The sequence below is a fragment of the Haemorhous mexicanus genome, chromosome 22 (genome assembly GCF_027477595.1).
Source record: "Haemorhous mexicanus isolate bHaeMex1 chromosome 22, bHaeMex1.pri, whole genome shotgun sequence".
Taxonomy (NCBI): Eukaryota; Metazoa; Chordata; class Aves; order Passeriformes; family Fringillidae; genus Haemorhous; species Haemorhous mexicanus.
The window spans coordinates 6,782,277-6,793,693 of record NC_082362.1 but is presented as its reverse complement, the minus strand read 5'-3'; the positions used below and the strand labels follow the sequence as shown (position 1 = coordinate 6,793,693).

Here is an 11,417-nt window from a genome sequence, read left to right as displayed (position 1 = left end):
GTAGGTCCTGGAAGAGGCTGCCTGCCAGGCAGTGCTATCTGATTTCTGCAACTGGCCTGGGCCTAATTAAAAGGTATTTTGCTGGGGTTTAGAGTTGCAAAAGAATTGAGGGCACGTAGGAATTATGGCACAGGCATGGTGTAAAGATGGGGTGTGTCATGGGCAGAACTCAGGGGGGTTCACTGATATCCCAGGGTCCCTTCCCACTGCCCCTTTTCCTGGTGGAAAGCACTCCAGCTCAACACAGGGTATTTTTGCAGCACTTTGGAATGATATTGCTACTTTTTATATATTTTCACAGCACTTAAAATTCTTTAATTTTTTTTTTTTTTTTGGTAGGATTTTTCTCCATTGATTTTAAGGAACTTGAAGTTTCCAGCAGCTCTGCAAGTGCCTTACATCCCAGCTCTGCTCCTGGTTCAGCCCCTGATGTCCAGGCACACAATCCCATCACCCCCTGGCCCATGAAGGATGACTTGGAGCAGGGTGCTGCTTGCTGGGCTATTTTTACAACAAAGTGGGAGTTGCAAAAACTGGGAGTAACACCTACACTGTTTGTGTCTCCTCTTGTTCTTATCTCTATTTCACAGTCAATATGTTTCACAACTTAAAATATGCCTCAAAAAATTAAGGGGAGGGGAAGTTACCAACAGCGTGCTTCCATCATCTCCCCTGCAGAACAGGAGATCCACAGGGATCAGCTCCCTGCCAGCAAATCCTGCAGCAGGGGGGATAAAAATCCTCTGGTGGGTATCACCTGGAGAAGAAGGCACGTGCAGGGTGCTGGGTAAGTGCAGGATGGATTATTTGGGAAGCAGTTAAATTCATGGGACCCTCCAAGCCATGAGCAGGGTTTTGGGATGCCGCCGTGTCCGGGCAGTCCCGGCCCACGGGCTCTGCACACCCACGATGGCCACAGGAATGAGGGATTTTCTCACAGCACCAATGAGCAGCTTCTGGGCTCTGCCCTCCTGGCCAGGAGCCTGAATGTGAAGCAATTTGGCTGCCAAATGTCCGTATTTAAACTCTGTGTAATTATTCCCCAGGAGCGCGTTCCCACGTGGAGGAGCAGCAGCCGTCGCCGAGCGTTCTCTGACTCAGCAGAATCGCTGGAAAAACGTTTGCTCACGGATGGAAATCTGCAGAGAGCAGGCAAAGGGGCAGGCACAGAGGTGTGCAGCTTTGGGATGAGGCAGGTGGAGCTTGATCCTGTGCAGGGACATTTTGCACTGCAGGGCTGAGCAGCAGATTTGGCTGCTGGATGCTGCTGGATGCAGCCGAGCACCCAGGAAAGGCTTTTGGAAAGGGCAAAGGAAAGGGCAAAACAAAATGCTTGACAGAGGCAAAGATGATAGAATGGATATTAGAAAGGTGATAGACAAAGGATACAAAGTGGAAAAGGGCTTTGGATGTCAGGGAGAAGCTGGGGGCTGGCTGCAGGGGTGTTCGTGTGTCAGGAATGCACAACATGCCCTCGAGGGACTGGGATGGGATTGGAGGCAGATTTTCAGGAAGATGCTCTGTAAACATCTTTTGGCCCTTTTCAGGTAAACCAGAGGTGGTTACTCAGAGGGGTTTAGATCTTTTCTTGATGCACAAGTCAGGATTAAACATAGGAAGGAAGAGAGGAAAAGGAAGTGGTGCCCTCAACCACAAAGACAGCCCAGGTGGGCACCAGGCATCTCTGAGCAGATCTGCCACCCACGTTGGTGCTGACTCACACGAGCTGCTGAGCTGACCTTGGGTTTTATTAGACACCTTCACTTCTGCTGTGCCTCCCCAGAGCTGCTGAGCTGACCTTGGGTTTTATTAGACACCTTCACTTCTGCTGTGCCTCCCCAGAGCTGCTGGCCCTCCAGAAAACCCAAGTTTAGAGGCAAGGATTTAAGGGGTGTAACTTTCCTGCCTTCAAGTTCCCACCACCATCAGCTGGAGTAGCACATTTTTTCATGCCATGGCTGTGTGGATTCATCTTTTTCCCACCTTTTTGCCAGCTCACCCAGCTCAGGGCCCTTCCCTGCTCTACCAGAGCCACTGATTTTAACAAGCAGCACCCACGGAGTCAAACTGCTCAGCTGCAGGAAGAGGAAGCGAGGTGAAACCTGCAGCAGAGCTGGAGTGATTAATGGGGCACTGCTCTCAGAACAGCTTGGTTTGTGATATTAATAACGAGAGAATTCAGGAGGGAACCTAACCTGTTCCAAGCTGTGGAGCCAGCAGCAGCAGGAGATGCAAGGGGGAAGCTCCTGAGCTGGTATTTGTAAAACAAGAGGAATTGAGTGGGCTCAGAGGGTGTGTGGGGGTTGGGATGTGCTTCCACCTTGAAGGATTCATTCTTAACCTGTCTGAAATGCAAAAAAATAACCCAAACCCCACATAGTGGTAAATGCATCATGATGTAATCATGAAGAACATACATATTCATCAAAAATTACTTAAGCTTGAGACTGGTGAATTAAACAGGGGGAAAAATGTTTATCCCACAAGGGAAGAAGACAGGGAAAAGCAAAATTTAGTGAGAATGAATTTGCTTACAGGGTAAGAATAATTATCTGTGATGTTTCACATTTTCTTCCTAAGCATTCATGTCTGGTGATGGTGAGAGATGGGATACAGGCCTGGCAGACACCTGGCACCACTTCACAGTGAGCACTGGGGAAGGAAAGAAGGAACCTGAAACCTTACCAACAACAGCACATCAACAGTTCAGAAAGTCAAAACATTTGGGGCATGGCAGCTGCAGAAAGCAGAGGAGAGCTGCCCATGCTGCTGAGCTCGAAGGGGATTTGCCAGCCAATAGAATTTTGTTCACCCCATGGCATACCTGTGCAGCTGGAGTGAGGAGGGAGCACATCCTCTGTGCCACTGGTCCAGCACAGCCCTGGAGGAACAGCTGAGCCTGCAGCATCCCTAGGGACACTGCTGTCAACACAGGTTTCTCCAACAAGTCCCTTGTGCCAAGTCCTGAGGGAAAAAAAAATCCTTCCAGTGTTGGGAAAAAGGAAAGCCAGAAGAAGAGCATCCAGATCAACCTGCCCTGGGGTCATTTATCAAAGCAGGCTCTGCCTGGGTGGTTTGGGAACATTCCCACATGCCAGGCTGCAGCAGGCAGCTGCTGTGCCCAGTCTGCAGCTGGTGTCTGGCACCAGAACGTGCTGGTTCTGGGAAGCTCCCAGGGGACATTGTATTCCAGGAATGATCTCAGGAAGGATGAGCAGCCTGGGCAGCAGAACACCTGCAGTGCTGGTCAAACCCTCTGGGGTGCAAGGAAAATGCTTCCCTCAGGAGGGAGAGCTTGCAGACCTGGGCAGGGTAAGTGTGGTGCAAGCACAGGTGATTTCCTCTGCCAGATGAGTTCAGGTCCTGAGGTCAGGGCTAAAGTGCTGACTTTTGGCATTTTGGCATTTCTTGCCTTAAATTCTAGAGCTGCTCACCACACTCACAGAGACTGAAATCCCATTCTTTCCAGTGTCCACAGCAAGTTATACCTGGAGAATATCCAGCTCCCACACCAGGAAGGTGTTCCTGGCTGGAAGGAGTGGCTGCTCCAGTTTGAATTGCTTTCAGCTCTCCACAGCTGCCTCTGCAATGCATGGGCATGCTTTGCCATGCAGGACCTGCATTTTGCACAGTAGATCCTTTCAGAAGTGCAGAGTTCCAGACTTCCTGGATGGAGATGTGGATGTTTAAAGCATTCCTACATCATCTGACCTCTTATGGCCTAAGCAGACAGAGTGGTGACACAGTTCAGAGAGGGATGGAGACAACAGCTAATTAAAGTTTGGAAGCCAAACTGCCTGATTTGTTTTGAGCTCTTGAACTCCTCAGATTACTTCAGGTGTGAGCCAGGTCTGGCATTAGGTGAGCAGATGGGTTTTATGACTCCCTGGATGCAGAGAAGCAGATTAAGAGAGGGAAGCTTTGCAAAAACAGGAGCAGGACTTGTGCCTGGCTCCCACATCTGCTGGCTGCAGTGAGTCCTCTGTGGAATCTGGGGGCACAGTGGGCTCCTCCTGAAGTAAGGGATGGTGGAAGTGCAAAAGCACACCCCAAACCCCACCCAGGAGTAGTTGGGGACCACCTGGGGGGGGACAGAGCCCAGCTGGCAGAATTCCTGTGGTGGATTATCACTAAACTTTTAGTTCAGTGCCAGCTTTTAGTTGTGGAAAGTGGGTTGTATCTCAGATGTACTGCAGAGAATCTCCAGCCTGAGAAAGGGAGACAAAAACGATTGTCTAGCTATTGAATAAAATTCTGTACCCTCCATTTACACCCCGATTGCTGCTGGGAAGCCCCCACTATGGGATTAGCTGTGCCATTATGGGATGGACCCGGGCACGTCCTTGCTGGTGTCTGCAAGGAGTCCCCTGCCCTGCTGGGAGCAGGCACAGGCAGCCACCCGGCACCAGCCGGAGCTGCATCCCCGCAGAAAACGAGGTCGTTTGGGGACAGTCGGAAAACTTCTGGAAATCTGGGTGAAAAAGGCAGTGTCTCCAAATAAGGTGGGGATGAGGAATCCCATCGGAGCGGGCTCCCGGCTCTCCTGCGGGCGTGCAGGGACCTCTTGTGGCAGCTGCCACGAGAGTTCCCGTCCCTGCTCTTCCCTTCGGGTTCTTTTGGGACAAGCCTGGCCCCCGAGCCTGTGGCGTGTGGTTGAATTTTTGGCCTGATCTGGTGTCAGGGGACTTGTTTGTAACTGGGCTTGGAAGTCTGCAGCTCCAAAACCGCCCCCGGTTAATGCCATTGCTGCAGAGGAAGGAAAAGGCTGGAATTGGGCTTCTAAGAAACTACAGCTCAATGGGAAGAAAAATTAAATAAAATCTGGGCTAAAATTACTCAAAAAGTAGTTTATATGTAACTGTTGGTAGTGCTCTAGCAATGGGATCAAAGTCCTTGAACCAGAGGCTCAATTAATCACGGCTTACATTCCTGCCATGCAGCAGAGGTAGGTAAAAGCTCTCCAGCCTCCAGAAACATTTTAACTATTCCTGTGCCCGAGCCCTGGATATTCACCTTTAGGATAAACACAAATGGAGGAGCCCCTGAGGAAACTGGGCTGGACCTGCAGGCATTCCAGAGCCTGGGATTTTCCCTGCAGGAAGGTGAAGGCATGAGTTGTCACCAGGGAAAAGGGCAGGCAAGATTTTTTTGGGGCTAAACCACCGCAGATGACTTCTAATTCGGAAACCGGCTCTGCGCAATTTTATACTCAATTAATTGTTAAATGATTTTTCTCCTCAGTGCCCTGAGCAGCCCAGCACGTCTCCAAGGCACGTCTCTCTTTCTTCAGCACATCTTATGCTGAACAAAAATGTCTTTGCATTTGGTCTTCTCAGTAACAGATTAGCCTGTGTGATCCTTCCACTCCTAATACACGAGATTATTTAAAATCCCCTGAGCACTCAGGGCTGCCTATTACTTCAGGCACTGTCTCCCTGCCACGTAACTGTTATGAAAGTACAGTGTCTTGCCCAGCTTTTAAGCAAATTTGTGTAGCTTGAACAGATGCTTTTCTACCAGTTGGGACTATCATAGAGACACAGAATCGTTTAGGTTGGAAAAGAACCTCGCCCGTCTCCCAATTTGATTTAATCACTCAGCCTCCCTTCCATCAGTGTGTATTTGATGTTTTTGTGTCCATCAGCCCAAAGCCAGGACAGCAACTAAGAGCTCAGACTCCACACGCTTCTGTTTCAGCGAAGAGGAAGTGGAAGATTTCATCCAAAATTAATTCCTCAAAGCAGAGGTGGAGTTTGACATTAATCGGTGTGTACACGGTGACTCAGCCCGGCGGCAGAAGGGGAAGGAGAGCTGTGCGGCAGCTTCTGCTGGAAACATCAAAAAGCAACACGGGAGTGATCAAATTACGGGAAGCTGGGAAAGCAGCGTAGTTGTAGGATAGAACTAAAATTGTGGCTACGGGATCGTGAATTTCCACAACCTCCAGACAGCAGAGCTGGGGCGTCCCAGACATCGGGGAGCTCCTCTCGGGACTAGACGTGGGACAAGGGGATGAGGGATAACAGTGCTGTGGGCAGAGCAGTTTTAGACAAGGCAACCAGGTCTTGTCCCGTGCTTGGTGTGCACGGTGCTGTGGTGTGGTCTGGGGGGTCCTGCCCCGGGGTGAGCGGCGGCTTGTAGAGCTCCTGCCCAAGGAAACAGTGACGGGCATCACCTGCCGGGGAGGCTTTGGGGTGAAGGACCGCGGGCTGCAGCACCTCAAGGGAGAGGCGTTCGGCCACCGAGGCGGAGGAGGAACCTCCGGGGAACGAGGGACGTGCCGCCAGTTCCCGCACGGGGACGGGACACGCGTTCCCCGCTCCGTGCCACGCTCAGCCGGCTCCGGGCTGGCGCCGCTTCTGCCGTGCGGTTCCGGGGAAGGCGGGTACCTCTCCGGGGGCTCAATTCCCGCTCTCCCGCTCCCCGTGCCCCAATCCCCGACGGGAAGCGCTGCCGCTGCGTGTCCGCAGCCCTGCGCGGGAGGATGCGGGAGCTGCCAGCGCCAGCCCCGGCGCGGCCCCCGGCCCTTCCCTTCCCTTCGGGGGTGATGCTCGCCGTGCCCCCGCCCGGGCGATGAGCGTAGCGGCCGGACGGGGCGGTGCCGGTGCCCAGGGCGGGCCCCGGGGCTGGGCGAGGCGGAGCCCGGCGGGCAGCGAGGCCGGTCCCATGGGAGCCCGGCGGGCCGGTGGATGCCCATGGCTTTCAGCCCGGGGCTGCTGGTGGTGGCCGGTTCCTTCGCCGCTTTCCGCCTGCTGAACCGGGGGCTGGAGCGGCTCGTGCCGCCGCCGCCCTCGGCCCGGCGCAACCGCTGGAAGTGGCGCAACATCTGGACATCGCTGGCGCACAGCGTGCTCAGCGGCGGCGGGGCGCTGGCCGGGTGAGGGGCACCGCGGGGACCCGCAGGGACACCGGGCTGCCCGGGGAACCGGGACACCGGGAGGGAACGGGGACGTCGAGGGATCCCGAGGGGAACCTGCGGCCAAGGGGGTGCTAAAGGAAATGGGGGTGTTGGGGACCCTGGGGAGTGTCAGGACCTGCAGACTGGGAGGCACTGAGAGAGGGAGGAAGGTGCGAGGCACCAGGGGAGGGGGAGACTCCAGGGAAAACAGGAGGAGAGGGAAGGCTGTGGGTGGAGCAGGGCAACAGGAGGTCTCCAAGGAGGGTCGGCAGCACCAGGTGGGTAATGAAGACACCGGCAGGGAAATGGGGACCTGGAGGCACTGCCCGACACTCACAGCCTCTCTCCCTGCAGGTTCTACCTCCACCCCGAGATGTCCAACGATCTGGTGGGCACACACCCGCCCGGGGCGCACAGCCTGGTGGCCGTGTCTGTAGGTGAGGTGTAGCCATGGACTGTCCCCTGTTCTGTCCCCCGGGGGGTCTTCAGGGCTCGTCGGTGCCTGACACCAGCCCCTCGAGCCATGTCGCGATGTCTCAGGCACCTCAAACAATCGCCCTATTCTTGGCAAAGGACAGTGGCTCCTTTCTGTCCCACGGCAGCCGCAGCCAGGAGGTACTGGGCACCGGGCTGCCCTCCACCGTCCCCGGGGGGAGCCGGGGCTCGGGCCGTCCCAAAAGTGCCCGCATGGGGCTGGAGGAATCGGTTGGTGCCTCTTCCTGGGGTCACATCCTACAGAATGACTGCATAGGGACCCAAAGCACACCAATTTCCTTCTTTTGCTGTGACTCCCCACCCACTCAGATGAACCCAGCACGTCCCCAGGGGGCTGCCGGGCCCAGTCAGGTGCAGAGCCCACTGGGGCAGGGGGGATTTGTTGGCACAGCCTTTCCTGACCCCCTTTTTGTTCATGCACTCCCCAATGCCAGGCTATTTCATTGAAGACTTTGTGGACATGTTGTGCAATCAGAAACTTCATCAGTCCTGGGAACTGCTCTTTCATCACTCTGTGGTGAGTGCACCTGCACAGGTACCACCAGGGAGGCTGGGGTTGGGGGGCTCCTGCTGTTGTTTGTGTGGGGCTTTGCTGCCTGCTCCAAAGTCTGGTTTTATTTCCTGGGGAGAGGAGCCCAGACAGCAGGGCCTGGAGATCCTCTTGGTCCTGCAGGACTCTGTCCTCTTAGAGGGTCTGCAGAAAGGCACCCAAAAATGGGGTGGTATTGGTGATGATGAGAGAGATGGGGAGACTGAGAGCTGGTCAAAATCCAAATTTATTGTGGACTACATACACTTATATACCATTCTAGGAAGGCTAGTAATTTTTTATTACAATGATTGGGTTAATCATCACATAAACAAACTTATACATTTTACAACATCTCTTGCTTATAGAACTTGATGTAATTTTCAGTCTGATTTAATTTTCAGCTCTGTTCTTGCCAAGGCATCCTGATTATCAAATATCTTATGCTAATCACGTCCAAAGTCCACCACCTATCTTGTGTGTCCCAATAGAGTAGGAAAAAACATGTGTACAGAGTATGGGCTGATCCACAACAGTGTCACTGACAGTAGTGACCCCGGTGTACCCTCTGGCACAGGTGAGCAGCTTATCTCCTGTGGCTCTTGCCCTCTTGAGCACCTGCCAGCAAGGGCTGCACATCCCCTCCCATCCACCTCCCTCCCCTGGGTGCTTTCCTCCCACCTGGGGCTGGTGTGGCTGGAGCAGCTGTGATGCAGGACCCCCACTCCAGTGCCCTCTGCTTGTCTTGCTGTGCCCTGTGTGGGTTTCTCTCTGATCACCTCTCTGTCCAGGTGCCAGAGTGTTTTTCCCAACCCAAACAATTCTGTGATGCTGAGACTGTGGATGCTGCAGGGCAGGGGGGTGGCACAGCCTGGAGCTGAGCAGTGGAGGTGCTGCAGGGTTCAGGGGAGGCTCAGGGGTATGCAGGGCCTGGGGAGGAGGACAGGGACAGTGCTGGCACTCACCTGGGATGAGAGGGGTAGTCAGACCTGCTCTGTCTGTGAGCCCTGGGGCTCTGCTGGCTGCTGCTGGTGAGCCAAAAGTTCATCTCCACAATGGAGCTAATTCAAGCCAAGACAGTGACTTAACGAGCAGGGAGCAGATAATCTCATTACAGAGCCCATACAGAGAACAGCATTAATGGCATGAAGCAAAGAAAGGACTGAGTGTGCTGAAGCGTGGGCAGGCAGAGCCTGTCCCCCTGCCTGGCAGGGAGGGTGCGGGGCAGGATTTCTGTCCCAAACAGCCCCAGGGTGCTTCAGGGAGCTCTCTGATACACCAAAGCCACCCAATCCCTGTCCTGGGGACAATTCCTGAGCTAGCAGCAGCCATAGCCCTGAGCTACAGTCTCCCTTCCTGTCCATTCACTGGGTGTGGAAAAACCTGCTGGGCCACAACTGGCTGCATTCTCCAGGCCACAACAGCAGGGTTAGGTCAGGCTGCTTTGTCTCCTCAGCCAGCCTGGGGCTTAGAGAGCTGTTTCCTTCTCTTCCCACTGAAACAAAAAAACCCACTCAGCATGCAATGGTGAGGCGGTGCCCGAGGCTGCAATGGTGCAGGGATGGCACTGCTGTGATGATCCTTTCCACCTCTGCTCCTTGCTGTGCCCAAGGAGTTCCAGCTTGCAGCAGCTGAGAGCAGCCAGCCCCTGGGCTCAGCCCCTCTTCTCCCTCCTTCCCAGGTGATCATCTGCTTTGGTATCGCCGTGCTGCTCCACCAGTACGTTGGCTTTGCCCTGGTGGCTTTACTGGTGGAGATCAACTCCATCTTCCTGCACCTGCGGCAGATCCTGCTCATGGCCAACCTGGTGCACACCACCTGCTACCGCCTCAACAGCCTCATCAACCTGGGCACCTACGTGGTGTTCCGCATCGCCACGCTGGCCTGGATGACCCGCTGGCTCTTCCTCAATCGCCAGAACGTGCCCCCGGCCACCTACGCCGTGGGCACGGTGGGCATGGCAATCATGACGCCCATGAACATCATCCTCTTCTACCGCCTGCTGCGGAGCGACTTCCTCAAATCCAGGCGGGAGAAGGAGGAGCGGCGGGAGGAGGAATGGCAGGAGAAGGAGGAATAGCCCCTCCCCTGCGACGGGGGCAGTTCCCAGCCCATGGAGCGCTGGAGGGTGAACGTGGCTGTTTCAGCACCTTGCAGAGAGGGGCTGCACTAACAGAGCATCCAGGCTTTGCTTGTGGCTCGAGATCCTGGGCCCTGCACAGCAGAGGAGGTGCTCATGGACCAGGCAGTGTGGCTCTGCTCCCCAAACACTTTTGGATGATGTGGTTGGACAATTGGGAGCTGCTCAGAGAAGCCTCGGCAGCTCTCACAGCTCCCTGAGGCACCACTGAGACGAGGAGGGGGCAGAGCAGCGCTGTTTCCCCACTGCTCTTCCAGCCATCCCAACACCACAGGGCGTTTCCAGCCCCTTCGGTGCTGCAGCCCCCAGCGTCCCATCGGCCACGGATCACTGAGTTCTCTGTGGCATCTCTGTAGAACACCACCAGCAAGACAGGCTCCAAGGCTTTGCCTTCGAGGTGATGGTCAGTGAAAACCAAACCCTGCACTGATGAGCCCTCCCTGAGGAGATTGTCCCAGGCTGAGACCTGGCTGGGTGGTCACTGTGGGGTGCAGGCTGGGGGCAGCCCCAGCCTCTGCTGACAACTGGAGCTTTTTCCGTGTTGTTTTGTCCCCAGATAACTGAAGTGCCCATAAATGAGCATGGGAGAGCATGAGTGGCTGGTGGGAGGATGGTGTGTGATGGTCACTTCCCACAGATGTGGGGTTTTCAGGCACTTTTTAGGATTCAGGAATGCCAGGTTATGCTGCAGAGCCCAGGGTAACACTCTCACCTGGCAGCAAAGGCTCCTACTAACACGAGCTTTTAATCAATGGCTGGAAATGAAGTGGCTGGAGGGGAAAGGACTGAGAGGGGACAAAGGGACTCAGCATCCCAGCCCACTCTGAGGGTGTCACTGCTCAGCACAGTCCTTACCCCGTGTCTCCCTGCCACGGAGTGAAAATACACTGTACACTGGCACATTCTACCTCTCTTGTTGGGTTTTTTTTCCCACCTCTGTCCTTTCTGTGGAGGAAGATGAAGGTTTTTAAATGTTCTTCCACTCCACATTTCCTCACTGATTCTTGCACTGGACTGCTCCCCAGCAGCCCAGCACTGTGTATATAACAGGATCATCCCATGTGGAGTTACGTGAACCAGTCTGGAGAAATCCGCTGGCTCAGTCACGTTTCCTTTGTGTGGCAAATAAGCTTTAACACAAAATCTCTCCCTTGGTTTGAAGAGCAGGTACTGCTCACAGAGGGTGGCACGTGTTCTGAGGATGGAGACACATTCCTGCTGGGCTGGGAAAGACAAGTGATTCACAGGCAGTGTGAGGCTGGAGACAATGTGTGGCCAAAGCTGCTTATATTTCTATTTGTGGAGAGCAGGGAAGCTTCCAGGTGCTGGGCACAACTCCTCCAAGTTTGGATATA

The 11,417-nt window shown here is 54.5% G+C and overlaps 1 protein-coding gene and 1 long non-coding RNA gene across 2 annotated transcripts; both read left to right on the top strand.

Moving 5' to 3' along the window:
* The first annotated feature begins 33 nt into the window (after positions 1-33).
* On the top strand, positions 34-3,793 carry LOC132337515 (uncharacterized). Its single transcript, XR_009489192.1, has 2 exons — positions 34-1,172; positions 2,581-3,793. It is a non-coding gene; the product is annotated as an uncharacterized LOC132337515 (long non-coding RNA).
* A 1,141-nt stretch (positions 3,794-4,934) lies between these two features.
* TLCD2 (TLC domain containing 2) lies at positions 4,935-10,969 on the top strand. The gene is given in 6 exon segments (XM_059866380.1): positions 4,935-4,945; positions 6,201-6,528; positions 6,531-6,877; positions 7,253-7,335; positions 7,828-7,910; positions 9,604-10,969. Coding segments are annotated over 6 exon segments (1,251 nt in total). The 3' UTR covers positions 10,003-10,969.
* Positions 10,970-11,417: the final 448 nt, after the last annotated feature.